General features: G+C 39.1%; 1 protein-coding gene across 7 annotated transcripts in view; it reads left to right on the top strand.

Annotated features, from left to right (window-relative positions):
- Nucleotides 1-15289, top strand: part of PLD1 (phospholipase D1) — a 199711-nt gene that overhangs the window by 133957 nt on the left and 50465 nt on the right. For all 7 annotated transcript variants that reach the window (XM_027583301.2, XM_027583299.2, XM_027583297.2 and 4 more), the window contains 3 exons: nt 1126-1239; nt 10974-11084; nt 13452-13540. In XM_027583301.2, coding sequence (XP_027439102.2) covers nt 1126-1239; nt 10974-11084; nt 13452-13540 — 314 coding nt within the window. The remainder of the gene's footprint in view (nt 1-1125; nt 1240-10973; nt 11085-13451; nt 13541-15289) is intronic.

Raw genomic sequence — 15289 nt, 5'->3', positions numbered from 1 at the left:
AGAATCTTACCTGATTTTTCATTTACGTAAGCTTTTATTTACATAAACTTTATAAATTTTTAGAAATAATGGAAATATTTTTTAAAGATTTATTTATTTTAGAGAGAGAGTGGGGGGTTGGGGAGAGGCAGAGGGAGAGGGAGAGAGAATCTCAAGCAGACTCCCCACTGAGCATGGAGTCTGAGAAATAATGGAAATGTTTTTAATGAAAATTGAGGGAGCATGAATGAATAAATGAAGGAATACTACTTTTAACCTGTCTATGATTGGTTTTGGGATTTCCAATGCTTATATACTCTCTTCCTGGCAGGATAAACTGGTAAACCCCAGAAAGCTTTTCAAAAAGTATCCAACCTTTAACTCAGAAAATGTTTCTTGGGTATTTAGGTTAAAGAAGTAATCTGGAGATGCCTGGGTGGCTCAGTCAGTTAAGTGTCTGTCATCGGCTCAGGTCATCATCCCAGGGTCCTGGGATCGAGTCCCTTATCGGGCTCTCTGCTCAGCGGGGAGTCTGCTTCTCCCTCTCCCTCTGCCTGCCGCTCCCCCTGCTTGTGCTCTCTCTGGCAAGTAAATAAAAAAATAAAATCTAAAAAAGAGAAGTAATCTGATAGGTAATTTATTTTGATATTGCTTCTAATAATTCTGATAAAATGAGAAATAACTGAAATGCACATTAATAAGAATTTATTTAACAAATTATGGTTCCTTATCATTTTCTTAGGAAGTTACTAAAATAGGATATACAGTGCTATACTGCTGTGACAAGGTATCTACAACATAGTAAGAAATCAGTTTACAAAAAAAATACCATTTTTTTGCCATTATATACCTCTATAACTCTAGGTTGCATTTAAGCTTTCTTTAAAAATATAAAACAATACATGCCCACTACAAAAGCTAAAAAAAAAAAGAAGGAGAAAAGGAGTTCTCTGCCTCCGGAAAATGGAAAGAACACAAAATAAATAATCTATTGCCTCTTCAACTAGAAACTCCACTGTTAATGTTTTTCTTTTTCTTTATCAAATGAATCTGAATTTCTTTTATAATCACAAAGTAGGGAGGAATGGAGCTATTTTCTCATCTGGATCTTTTTTTTTTTTTTTTACCTGTTTTTCTTTATTTTAGATTATGAAGTCAAAATATCGATCCCTTTCTTATCCTTTCCTGCTTCCCAAATCTCAAACAACAGCCCATGAGTTGAAATATCAAGTGCCTGGGTCCGTCCATGCCAATGTACAGGTAAGGCTAGCTTTTCTTTTTCACCAAATGCCACTAAATAAAATTACTCTTACTGGATTAAGTGTTTAGTTCATTGGCTTCAGATTTCTCAATGAGGACAACTCCAAAGCAAATCTGAATAGACCTTTTAAAATTGAGTATTATATTTCCTATTTAAAGTGTGTGTGTTCCATTTATCCTCTTTTTAAAACTTATAAATATAATAAACACACAGTTTTACTTCCTTACCGCTTGTTACCTCTGTTATACATCTTCTATTCTGCAGCGTATTCATCATTATCTTTACATGTACATCTCTTGTTTCACCTGTATTATCAATTTCTTTAGTGACACACTCATCTCTTTTATGCCTCTGTTCCTCCCACTGTAGCTATCCTAGGGTCTTATACTTACACTTATCCTAGAGTAGGTGATGGATAATCTTCTTAGTTGAGTCACTTTATAACTGAAATATAAAACAGTCATTGTTAAGAAGCCTTTCCCTTATGAGAGGGTCTCACAGAAAGCATGTGTATTCTCAATCGATATAATCTTTAATGCATAAGTTGTAAAAACATCAAATGCTCAAGAAATTTTTCTTTTTTTTTTTTTTTTACTTTTTGTTTGATATTATCACTGGTAGGTTGCACAATGAGTCAAGAGGGTTAATCAGTCTGGAATAGCTCATCTACAATTACAAAATATTTTTAAGAAGTTTCTTTGTCCTCCATTCATAACATTTGCTATAAAGGGTCTGGTTTTAGTTTCCTCAAAAATGTATTAAGTTTACAAGTAAATTAAGGATCTTTATGTCACAAGGATTCTAATAAATGTGTTCATAATTGGAAAATGTGTAAATAAATAAATATTCTTAGGAAAGGCCAGTCAAGGAAAGGCTTGTTCTGTTATTCCTTCTGAAGTGACCCTAGCAACATGATACCCTGTGAACCAGGGATTGATACCGGGTAAGCACCAGGAATGTGGCTGAAACTTCACATGTAAGAAGCTAGTTATAGTTCAATCTAATTTTAGTTCCTAATTAGCCAAATGCCTTTTAGAGGCTCTTTTAATAGAATATGGAATTTGCTTAATGAAGTCACATAATTTTACCACATCCAGTTGAAGCATCTCAGATTACATGTAGGAAAATTAAGACCCAGTGGGGCTATGAGACTTGTCAAGGGTCACCAGCTGGTTGTAGGTAGAAGTGGAGCTTGAAATCCTGCTCTAGTCCATTGTTACCTCACCTCAAATATCTTGAGATCATCAGGGGCAGAACTAGGATGGGCAGCCTTTGACGTTGCCTTTTGTTCAAGGTCATCACTATCAGCATCAAAAATACTGAGTAAGGGCGCCTGAGTGGCTCAGTTGGTTAAGCATCCGACTCTTGATTTTGCCTCGGGTCATGATCTCAGGGTCGTGAGATCGAGCCCCGCATTGGGCATGGAGCCTGCTTAAGATTCTCTCTCTCCCTCTTCCTCTGCCCCTCCCCAGCCCCCCTCTTAAAAAAAAAAAAAAGATTGTTTAAATAAAGATCCAGCAGTCTCTGCTACTGACATCACTAATACAGATTTGTATAATCTGGACATGGATTCTAGTGAAATGCCTAAATCAGTTACTTTGTACTATATACAAGTAGTATTTGTATCTAAGAAATAAAAAGACATTTCAGGCCATAGATCAAATAAGAGAACAATCAAAAGATAAACCACTTGAGAGAAATACCTATAGCAAATATTTAGTTATCCCAGGCTACAGGAGACAATTTAAACTTAGAGGCACAGATATATGTATGTTCATATGTAAGTTAATGAATATTTTATGAACCTATTTAATTTTATTCTACTTGGAGGGAAAAATTACCCATGCTGTAAGATAAAATAGGAGCCTTCATGTTAAGAAAACAAGAGAATTTAAGATTTGAGATGGCTCAATAAGTCAATAAGTTGACTCAGCGATCAACTTATCAAAGTTAGCAGATGTGAATTAAGCATCTGTTGAAAAGGAATTTCTGGGAATTCTATATTTTTGTGATCAGCAAAGGAAGTTGTATGCTGGTGTTGCATAAACATATGTCTTCTCTTACCTGTGGGTAAAGCCCTGTTTTATATATTCTCATCCAGTTCCCTGGCATAGTAGATAGATACTCTGCATGTCCACTCTATCAAATGCCTCCCTTGAGTCACCTTCTCTGCATCACTGAATGTGGTGTTAGAGATGGGGCTGGATCCGTGGTATCTCCTGATATGCTTCTATGTTCATCCTTGATATGCTTGATATGCTCGGGTGGCCTGGACTCAGGAACCTCTAGAGCCAATTGATTTGAAAGGAAGTCTACCAGGACTTCCTCATTAATTCATTTATTCAGTCAACACGTTTATTAAGTGCCATATGTTTGCACAGTGAAGTAATCAGTGCATACTTGGGTGCTGAGGAAGAAGACACAAGTTCTCGGCCTCTGGAAGCCTCATTAGCTGGGGGAGAGAAAGCTGTGACGTTGAACTATTCAGTTAACAAGGCTAGGTGTGGTCCAGGACTAACTGCTAGCTTGAAAGTAGGGCCCAGCATGCTGTGAGAGTCTGGCAGTGAGGACGAGAGAACTGGGTGTCTCCGGTAAGTAATAAGCCTGCATGCTCCGTGGATGGTAGATCTGACTGCCACAGACCATTTGCTCTTGAAGAGTTGGCAGGTGAAGTTGAGACGGCTTAAGGCCAGATTGGGGATGCCCCCGAGTGCCAGCCTGGTTAATTTGGACCTGATCCTGGAGGCGTTAGTGAACTTTGGAACTTTTTTTTTTCCACCTAGGATGCAGAATGATATAGGAATGCTTTATGAAAATTAACCCAGATCAGAGTTTACAAACCTGGTTTTACCTGTGAAATGCTAATAGCTATGCCACAAGAAAAATTTCCATGGACAGAGAAGTTTTGGCAGATTTTCTGAGCACAGGATTTCTTAGGGCCCTTGTTATGCTGATATGTATCATGGAATCACTAAGAATGAATGTGCTGTGAGAATTTCCCAAGCCGAATGGATGGAGGGTCTCTCATTTTGTCACGCGTCTGTTTCCATCTCTCTGAATAAACACACTTGGGGGACCTAAAGGTTGTACATACGAAGAACTTAGACGAGAAAGAGAGTGAAAGCAAGGACACCAGTGGGGAGTCTGTGGTTGTAATTCTAGCATATACAGAGTTTGCGTTTGTAAATTAGTATTCTTTTTCTTGAAGAGGACTCCCCCATAATTTAAGAAGTGTTACTCGTAGTCAGGAGATGTTTTTCAGAACTGCCAAAATCACTCCAGTTGTGAAAACAGTGGGCACAGTGCCAAATTTTTGAAGTCAGGAAAGTCTGAGAGGACCAGAAACCAAAAAAAGAAAAGAAATCAGTGTGCTTCATTTCTCCCTTTCCGTCAAGTTCTGACCACGGTGTTGTTTCACTTCACTTTATTTACTGGCTCTCCATGTTATTCGTCTTGTTCTAGACATTATTGTTTTCAAGTCATGAGTGAGTAGAGCTCAGAGGCCCAAAGCAATAATCTAGCTGAATCCGTGGTTTTCCAGAGAAGCCAGAAGGGAGCTGGGAGATGGGACCTGGTGTGTTGTAGGCAACTATACAGAGATCATAGGGTTGGTGGTGAGAGCTAAATTAATCCATGCAACAGCACTTAGAAAGTGCACTAGTTTGGATTATATCCATATTAGCTTCAGTCCTCAAGCTCTCCCTAGTGTTTTCAAGAGTTTGGAACAAAGCAGTTGACATTTTTCTGGGTGGGTCACAAGGATAGTTCTGGATACAAAATCCTTATACCATATATTTGTTGAAATGGAGAGAAAGAGCATTTGACATAATAAAGTAGAGAGTAGGTAAGATTCATGTTCTTTTGTTTGCAAAAAGGAACCCAGTGATTTAATTCTTTTAACACAAAAACATTGGGTCCAGTCGTCCTTGGTAATTCCAACACCAGCTGTGATGCTCAGCTACCGCAGAAGGCTTGACACAACCAGCAAGGGCAACTAGTTAGGGAGATTAGAGCCAGGGCAGGGGGGGACAGAGGCTGCCCCCACCAACATGAATTTCTGCTACTAAAAAAAAATAAAGTCATCTGAACCTGAAAGCTGACTTCAGCAACTTGCACCGGCACTCTTAAAATAATCTTGGGTGTTTCCCCTTGGAGCTGGGCATTCTCAGAAGCCTGCCAAAAACATTTAGAGAAGACAAAGCAGGAGAAAGGCTTGGGGCCGAGGGGTGGAGGAAGGATGGCTCTGAAACCACTTACGCACAGATTGTATAAAAGAACTTCTTTTCTCCTGAAAAAGAACAAACTGGGTGCCCGAATGCTATCATTGCCATGTAAGGTAAATGACCAAGACAGAGGACATTCTGGCATGTCTATCAGGGTAAAAGACAATGCCTGATGCCAAATTAGCATCAATATGGAATCAATATAGGGAACGATCCTCTTTATTAAATCGGGTAGCTTATTGTAGAAAAGCCAGTCCTTAGACAATCATTGTTGAGAAGTCCTGCCAAATTGAGGGAAATGATTCTGCTGGAGTTACGTCTTTGATCTCTCTGTCTGTTAAAAAAACAGAAGGGACGCCTGGGTGGCTTAGTCGTTAAGCGTCTGCCTTCGGCTCAGGTTATGGTCCCAGGGTCCTGGGATTGAGCCCGCGTCGGGCTCTCTGCTTAGCGGGAAGCCTGCTTCTCGCTCTCCCACTCCCCCTGCTTGTGTTCCCTCTCTCGCTGTGTCTCTGTCAAATAAATAAATAAAATCTTTAAAAATAATTAAACAGAAAAGAAACTATACGGGCGAGTGTGTGAATGACATGCAAATTATATTAGTGGAAAAACTTGTTCCTTACACTTGGGGAAAATGGCCACATGACTCTCTGCAGGATGTCAGTGTAGGAATCAGTGTAGATTTCAAAGGACCACAACATGTTTTGTGTTGTGAAAAAATAAAGTAGATAGGGAGGGGTAAAAGAAAGCCATTTAACTTCCTCTAAGGCAGTTTCCTAACATGGAGGCTGTATGCCCATTTATGGACCAGGTCTCCATGCAGTGGAATTTCTGTGCTTGCTGCTGTGGTTCTTGGAGGGAGAAGCCCCATGAACGGGGGGTGTTCACTCCCTGCCCAGCACTGCACTAAGCTTTTTGTGGATGATCTCATTCAATATTCACCAGCCTCTAAACTGGACTCCTGTGTGACCTCTTATTTTCACAGATGAGGGAAGTAAGACTTTGGGAAGTTAAAATAGCCCAGGGAGGAACAGTGAGGCTGAGGCTGGATGCTGAGCAGTCTGTCACCAGGGCCCGAAGTGGTAACCATGAGGCGGAGGCTGTTTCTGACGAGATCTGGCTGGTTGTAACCACCAAGGGCTCCAGCAAGGCAAAGCTGCATGTCGAGATTGCCTTTTAGGATCCTCTTCTGTTGCAGCAGCTCCAAGTCCTCCCCCAACCCTCTTCTTGCTTCTTCCTGGCTCCTGAGAGCCCCCATCTACAGCTTTCTTCCTAGGACTTCTCTCCCCTTAAGTTTTATTTTCTTCCTCTCCTTCAGCCTCAAGGTTAACTTTTCCCTGTTGTTCGGGCAAAAGGATCATCCCATGTTGTGTGGTGAATGGATGACACTCAATGGACAAAGTAGTGATTAGAAGAAAGGGCTTGATAGTATGAGGTGAATTCTTGAACTAAGTCCATTTCTTGGTGCTCCTGTTCTGCTTTTCTCCTTGGTACAGACTGGAAGAATAAGGCCCAATGGTCTGAGTGCTTCCCTTGTCTCCTGACCCGTGCCACTGATGGGCTTCTCCATGGAAGCCAACTTCTGCTTGAGAGACATATAAATGGTCCTAGCAGTCTCTGGTCCACGACTGACTGACTTGGGAGTTTAGGGAAATACAAAGAAATTAAATATGTGCTGAATTTATAGGGAAGAAAAGCATTATAGTAAGAGAAAAGGAATTTGGGACAAATACTAAGGAAGTTTTCAAAGTTTTCCTTCAAGAAGAAATTTCTGAATTTCAATTCGTATATTCAAATTGGGCCCACCCTATATAAGGGAATCGGGCTTGTGGATGAAAGAGAAGGTTATCTTTCTGTCTGCCTATCTATCAGTCTATCTATCTATCAATCTATCTGTCAATCAACCTATCAATCTATCGGTCTATCTATCAACCTATCAATCTGTCTATCAATCTGTCAGTCTATCTATCACTCTATCAATCTATCAGTCTATCTATCAGGCTATCAATCTATCTATCTATCTCTCTATCTTTACGAAACGATTTCAACCATTCTGTACATGATTCAGTGCTCACCATGGTAAATGTGGTCACTGTCTGTCACTATACAGCATTATTACAATATCATTGACTCAATCCTCTGTACCATCTCTGTGACTTACTTATTTTACAACTGGAAGTTGGACCTCTTAATCCCCTTCACCTATTTTGCCTGAGAAGGCTATCTTCTGAGTTAAAAAATAGGACAGGGTACAAAGGAAAATGACAAGTTCCAGTTACGGTTTTGAGGCTAAAACATAAAATTAGAAAGGTGGGGTTTTTTTTATATGCTTTAAAATTGTGTATTCAGACTTGAGGTTTGAAAAGTGAGGGTTAGAATTGATTCTCCGTATTCTTGGGGCAGTAAGATAAGGCCCATTTCTGCATGTGTAAGCAAGTGTTTGAGGCTTGTCTGAGTTAACAGAAAAAAAACAGAAATGCAGGACAAGTTGGTCAGATCAGTTAAGAAAAAGGAGAGAGTAAATCCTAAATTTAAAACAGAAGGGAGTCAGTCACAGTGTGTTTGACCTGTTTGGCTGTTTACAAACTTTCTAGACCATCAAGCATTTAAAGCAGTTGAGTTGAAGTGTATATCACTTCAGGGTCCCTCATTCCAGGGTAGAGGCAGGACCAAAGGGAAATCTGTATTTTTAGTTTTTCTTGTGGTGAGAGTTGTTGACTAATTAGAATAATAGTAAGAGTAATAGAAGAGTAATACCAAGTTTTTTTTTCTGTATTACTTGAAAGATATGTTCAAATTTAATACATAATGATGACTTTCTAAAATTAAATGAGTTTTCATTGTGAGAAAACAATAGAGTTTGGACTCAAACAATGGGATTGATAATGTTGACTCCCACCCCAGGAGGGGGCCACCTCCCACATGCTGAGGTTTAATGGGCGTCAGGCTCCCCCCATCCCCCCCCCCCCACGTTGCTTATGCTCTCCTTCAGTTTCTTCTTTTGGCTTACAAATGTCCTTATTTTAAACGTTTAAGTGCCTCTTTAAGGGAAACATTTACCAGTATCTTTCACAGGAAAGATGGCAAATGCGTGACTTGCCTTTTCCTTCGTGGAGCTGTCCGCCGTCCATCTTAGCTAGCTTTCCTCCCCAGTGTGTCTCCTTCCAGGGAGCCTCTTTTTGGCATAGCTGCCCAGGAAACTACTTCAAACATCATGATTAGACTTGAAACCTGTTTGGCAGTCCTCATTTATATCTTATGTTAATTAGCTTATTAAATCTTTAAATCGGGGCAAATTTGGAAAGTGAAAAAGGAAAGAAAAGTATAAGGTTTCTGGATTTGAGGGGAAGACTGAGAAGTGCCACCAAAGGTGGTATATAAACTAAGCCTGTAAGTTTTTAGAGGTAGAAATCCTATATATCAAATATCTACTAGGTGCCCCGTAACGTAGCTCTGTGTGTTTATTATGCTGTTTGTTTCTTCACCCAGCGGCGTGGCACACGCTGCGTGCGTGTGTGTGTGTGGGGGGGGAGGGTGGCTGAGAGAGAGAGAGAGAGATCTCAGGTGTACAGTGGCAGAAACCAAGCCTCCCTGATATTAAAATGATTTGTTGAAGGTGAAAGAGCTAGTAAGGGCCGAGCTGTAGCACAGATCTCCAGAGTTCCTATCTGTCCAGCATACTCTGCCATTTTATACATTGTCTCCAGAGTTCTGTAGAACCCGATCAATAGATGAGTACGTGTAGCAGAGGGGAAGAACCTTTTCAAGGTAGCCTGCGTTTTCAGGGCTATGCCCCTCCACAACCAAATTCAACATAAATTTGGGAGTACTAACAACTGAAACTTTTATTTGTTCAGAACTTTGTCACTTCTACTGATAGACAATAATGCAGTTCCTTAGAGATGATGTGAAATCAAGATATTTTCCCAGTGTGGGTCATATTTATTTAAATTTTCCTTCTGAGTTTTCAGATATTTGACTATTGCTACTCACAATTAAACTTTCCAATGGCATGTATTCATCTGATAAAATTAAACAAGTGTTTTGAGAGAAGCTATTTTGTAATAAATACCTCATACTAAAGAGTAAGATTTTGAGGATAAAATCAATGATGTTAGTAAGTACTAGTTTGAATTTCATGAGTGCTATAGATGCAAATTTTAAAGTTATTGATTAGATCAAGAATTCTATGAGATCTTTTATATATAATAGACATAAAATCAATTACATACTGGATCACTTTATAGATTCCTAATAATATGGAGCCATTCATTTTGTTTTTAATTTCGGCTGACCTCATGAGAGACAGTTTCAATATTCATTTCAAATCAAGAAGAGCAAATCTATTTTTATAGTGATTGTTTTGCAACATCATGGTATTAAGGAAAATCAATCAATAAATATTTACTGAGCACCTACTGTCTGTCCACCATTGTACTGCAGTCATAGTTAGACTACTGGAAAAAGTGATGAATGGTGGTTCTTAGTTTGCAAGGCTTGTATGTCCTCTGGTGCACCGTCCCCGGCACAGCCACAGTCTCTGCTCAGCTCCGACGTGATGTGCCGTAGCTCGAATGCATCCTCTAATGTTCTTATTAGTAATAGCAAACACTTATATACCGCTTACCAGGTAGTAGGCCTCCTGCACACTTCATAGTAATTCATCTAATCCTCTTTATAACCCTATAAAATACATATGCAGTTTAATAGAACAGAAATCTGAGGCACCAGGAGGTTGAGAAACTTGACCAAGATCGAAGCTACTGAGTGGTTGGGCTGAGCTTTGGACTAGGCAGTCCCGCTAGGTATCAGTGTACTTAACAGATACTCAGGTATCTGAGCTGGAAGCTCTTAATGTAATCCAGGTGGGAGCAGGTGAGTGTCTGGATAGAGGGAGGCAATATGGATGAGACAGGTGAGCAATGAGGAGGCACACCAAGAATCAGTCAGCTGATTAAAGGCAAAGCCAAGATTATATATCTAAATGAACCTATTTGTGTTTTAAAATGTATTAATCTGAACACTTCCTATTAGGGGGAAAAGGAATCAGCACATTGTCAAGTCAGAGCTAGGGTGACCCTATCGTATGGTTCAAAACAGGACACTTTAGAGAGTAAAAGGAGTACTATTAACAAATTCACCAGAACAACATTCTGATGTAATTGTGGAACCATTATGGAAAAAGAATACCAATGGTCACCCTACTCGTAGCCCCCAAAAGAGGTACTCTGGGATACCCTTTGTAGAAACTACACTTTATGATTTCCAGTTTTGAATGAAAATAATCCTGGGTGGATGAAGATATATTCAGGGCTTGACTTCTAACCAGGCTCCTTTCTATGGATTATGTCCAGGGACCAGTGTCCCACACACCTCCTCTGCTTGGGCCCACACATGACACCCAAGCCCCTGTAATCATTCAGTTGTGTAGAAGAAAAAGGATTGGTTTCATTTTATGACTACATCTGGCATCATTCTCAATTGTTTGCTCATTTCTGATTGCTGCCTTGTAGTTGCTCCGCTCTGCTGCTGATTGGTCGGCTGGTATAAAGTACCATGAAGAGTCCATCCATGCTGCTTACATCCACGTGATAGAGAACAGCAAGTACTATATCTATATAGAAGTAAGTCCTGCTCATGTTATTTAGTATGACAACCTGCCTTCCCGTCCCGTAAGTAGCTTACAGAGACTGCAGGGTCCCCAGACTCAGGATCTGCTGCAATTAATCGGCGTATGTTGAGATGTGAATTCAAGTCCCCTGAAATTTTACCTCCCCAACATGCCTGACGTGCACTTTGCATTTTCATTAACTCAGGACTCTAGTAGGGGTCCCCCAAGTTCTTGTTATTAAAGTGTGTCAACTCACTGTAATATTATTAGCCAGAAATACCACACACGGATGAGTAAGTTTTTATTTGTCTTTAGTTGGAGGGTCTAAGTGTGAGGCGTGTGCTGTTTCAGGAGAGCACACACAAGGGTAAATTGCTAAAGTGGAGACCGCTGGATGCCACTGGTTTGGCATTATTGGAATAGGGAGCGTGCAGGGAAAGGAACGTGGAAAAGGAAGATGTGAGAATATTGAGGGCAAGTACCACCTCCTTCAATCCTGTACGAATCATTGTTCATTTTAAAGCGTGGTCAGATCCCAGAGTTTGTTCGGAGAAGAGGAGAAAACCTAGGGACACTGCATTTAGTTTGGGAACCTTAACTGAACTTCAAAGTAGATACAAAGCTAGCTCAGAGCACGTGGAAAATCCTGAAAAAAATGAGAAGGCACAATTTGTACAAATACAAATGCACATCTCCCTTCTTTATTTTCATTTTGTCTTTCTCATTGACTTTTTTTAAATGTGTGGAGGGAGATTGGTGTCCTGGAGAAAACCATCCTGGGCTATGTTCCTACCCCTCCCCTCCCCCATACAGTGACCAACCCCGCGAAGGGCAGATAGGAAAGAATTAGAGCTTTGTTTATTTCACAGGCCTGGAGAAAGAGAAGCTGATTTTAAAAATTAGCAGGCTACGTGCATTACAGTATCCTGGATGGGACTACGCAACAGAAAAAGGACTCTGAATATCAGAGTCTGGAGCTTTGCAGTACTAATACGATTAGTATTATTAATTTCATCAGTTATACCATCACAGTAGAAGATGTTAACAGCTGCCTCATCCATTACCCAGAGTCCTTTTGCTTTATCTCTTTTTAATAGTGTTAGGTCAGCCTTTCTAATGAGTACTACCACGGTGCTAAATGAGGTCCGTAATGCCATGTGGATACACATGGCTGTGGGCACAACCCTGGTTGTTACACCTCTAGCCGAGCTAAGTGGTTGGGGTCTACCCTGCTCTGCCCAGAAAAGGAGAACAGGCTGTGACATGTGGCCAGTGAGTGCTTACAGCCGCTGAGGAATGTGAAGCTTCTCTGTAATATGAATTCAGAAAAACAAACATGGTTTGGTTGCCACCGAAATTTTTATTGTGTGATGCCTTAAGGGAAAACACATTCTCAAATGAGTTCCCGCAGAGTGTCTCCTGGTAAGTTTGTCTTATGGAGGCAGTTTAAAGATTTATACTTAAGTATAAAAACATGTAAACTAGTAAAAATGATGATGTTGCAAAGGGATGAGAACCATAGTTTGAGTCATTGCTTCTATGTCTCTTTAGGATGATTAGCAAAGATTACTTTTTGATGATTATACTTATAAATTACAGGTGTATTATAACAATTTATTTAAGTATGTAATAGTGATTATATTTGTACCTAATTACTGACCTTCCTTTATGCAGCAACTAAATCTTTTATACCGTTATGATAGTAACGTTGTACCCGGGTTTTTTAGGAAGAGTTTTAAACAGTGTTTTATAGGTAAATGAATAGTACAAATTACTTAAAGAAAAAAAGAAAAACATTTCTTATTCCAGTTTATTGGTTTATGAAACATACCTCCTTAAAATAGGAGTTCAGAAATAATAAGGGACCCAAACAAATGAGACAAGGCAAAAGCAGATACTAGGAAATGATAGAGAGTGGGTGGAGAATATTAGACCAGGGTTCTGCCATCTACCCTGCTAGAAAGGTAAACTTAACATGAGACAGAAAATTTACCAGTATAGGATTTTAAATCATGAGCATTTACACAATACATGAATACATAAACCTAGGGTCCCTACTGATTAAATTTGGAATGTTCCTACCTTTCTAAAATGTCAGCTACAAAGAAATCACAGGATGAAATAATAGTGTAGCCTCCACTGGACTAAGATATGATATGTGATATTACCTAGAAATGCATGAGACCCAGGGTGAGATGAGGCTTCTTTTATTCTCAGTGTCATTTACTTTCCTAAATGATTTTAGTAATAAGAACATGTCTGCTCTGTGAAATTTTTTTTTTTTTAAACATCAGGGTAGTGTTTGTTACAGAGCACGCTTTCCATATATATATCTATTACAGAGATAAGAAAGACTTACAGATGACTCTCTTTCTTGTAGAACCAGTTTTTCATAAGTTGCGCTGATGACAAAGTTGTATTCAACAAGATAGGTGATGCCATTGCTCAGAGGATACTGAAAGCTCACAGGTAACGTTTTGGCATTTGGGTAGGAGTGGTTACTGCAAATGTTCGTGCATTTACTGCTAAAACAACTTTTGAAAGCCCATTTTAAAATACTATCTTTTCCTAGCAGGCAGAAATTAGGTTCAGGTAGCAGTAGGTTATTGGTTCCTTCAATCTGATTTCAGTTGCTGAGAATTTTGAGTCCATTTTTGAAGCAGTCAGAACTCTTCCAGGGCATTCTTCATTTTTTCCTGGCCGGTCTCTTTCCCACGCTGATAGAGCTGTGATTTGATTTATTTAGTGGCAGACAGTGAACTGTGTTCACTTAAAAAATCAAAGCAAAATAGTCATATAATTTTTCCATTGGTTATATTTAAATGCTTGTTACCCTCTGTCTTATTTCTTCAGCTCATGGGATTATTTTTTTAATAACAACGTTATTAAAATATAATTCACATACCATGCAATCCAGTCACTTAAAGTGTACAATTCAGCAACTTTTAGCATATTCCCAGAGTTGTGCAACTATACCCAATCAGTTTTAGAACATTCTCATCACCCCAGAAAGAAACCCTCTATCTGTTAGCAGTCACTGTCTACTTCTCCTTATTTTATCCTCTTGCAACCACTAAACTACTTTCTTTCCCTATGGATTTGCCTAGTCTGGGCATTTCATATAAATGGAGTCATACAATATGTGGTCTTTTGTGACTGACTTCTTTCACTTAATTTGACGTTTCCAAGACACAGCTATGTTATAGGATGTTAACAGTATTTCATTTATATTTATTGCCAGGTAATATTCCATTTTCTGGATACACTATATTCTGTTTATCCATTCATCAGTTGGTAGATATTTGGGATGTTTCCAGTGTTTGGCTACTATGATTAATGCTGCTGTAAATATTCTGTATCAGTTTCTATGCAGACATATTTTTATTACCCTAGAGGTAGAATTACAGGGTTATATGGTAATTCTGTGTTTAACATTTTGAGAAGCTGCCAGAAGGTTTTCAAAAACAGCTACACCATTTTACATTCCCATAGTGTGTGAGGGCTCCAATTTCTCTGTATCATCGCCAGTACTTACTATTATCTCCCTTTTGGATTATAGCCACCCTAAGAGGTATGAAATGATATCTCATTGTGGTTTGGATTTGAATTTCCCTCATGACTAATGATGATGAGTATTTTTTTGTTTGTTTATTGGCTATTTCATGTGTTATCTCTGGAGAAATATATGTTCACATTTCTTGTCCATTTTTTAATTAGGTTGTCTTTTGTTGAGTTGTAAGAGTTCTTTATATAGTCTAGATACAAGTATCATATCAGATTTATGACTTGCAAATATTTTCTCCTATTCAGGATGTTTTCTTTTATACTTTCATGATAATACCTTTTGAAACACAAAAGTTTTTAATTTTGATAAAGTCCAGTTTATCTGTTTTTTCTTTTATTGCTTGTGCTTTGATGCCATAGCTACAAAATCACTGCCTAATCCAAGATCAGGAAGATTTATACTTCTTTTCTCCTAAGAATTTTATAGTTTTAGTCCTTGCACTTAGGTCTTTGATTCATTTTGAATCATTTCTCATACATGGTGTGAGGTAGCAGTCCCACTTCATTCCTTTACGTGGGGATTTACAGTTGTTCTAACACCATTTGTTGAAAAAACTGTTCTTTCTCCACTGAGTTGTCCTGGCATCCAGACTACTTCTTTTTATGGCTGATCTTAGCTCTGTGTAAAGGCAACAAAATAAACAACACCATTAC

The sequence above is a fragment of the Zalophus californianus genome, chromosome 1 (assembly GCF_009762305.2).
Source record: "Zalophus californianus isolate mZalCal1 chromosome 1, mZalCal1.pri.v2, whole genome shotgun sequence".
NCBI lineage: Eukaryota > Metazoa > Chordata > Mammalia > Carnivora > Otariidae > Zalophus > Zalophus californianus.
This window is presented reverse-complemented; position numbering and strand designations above follow the sequence as displayed.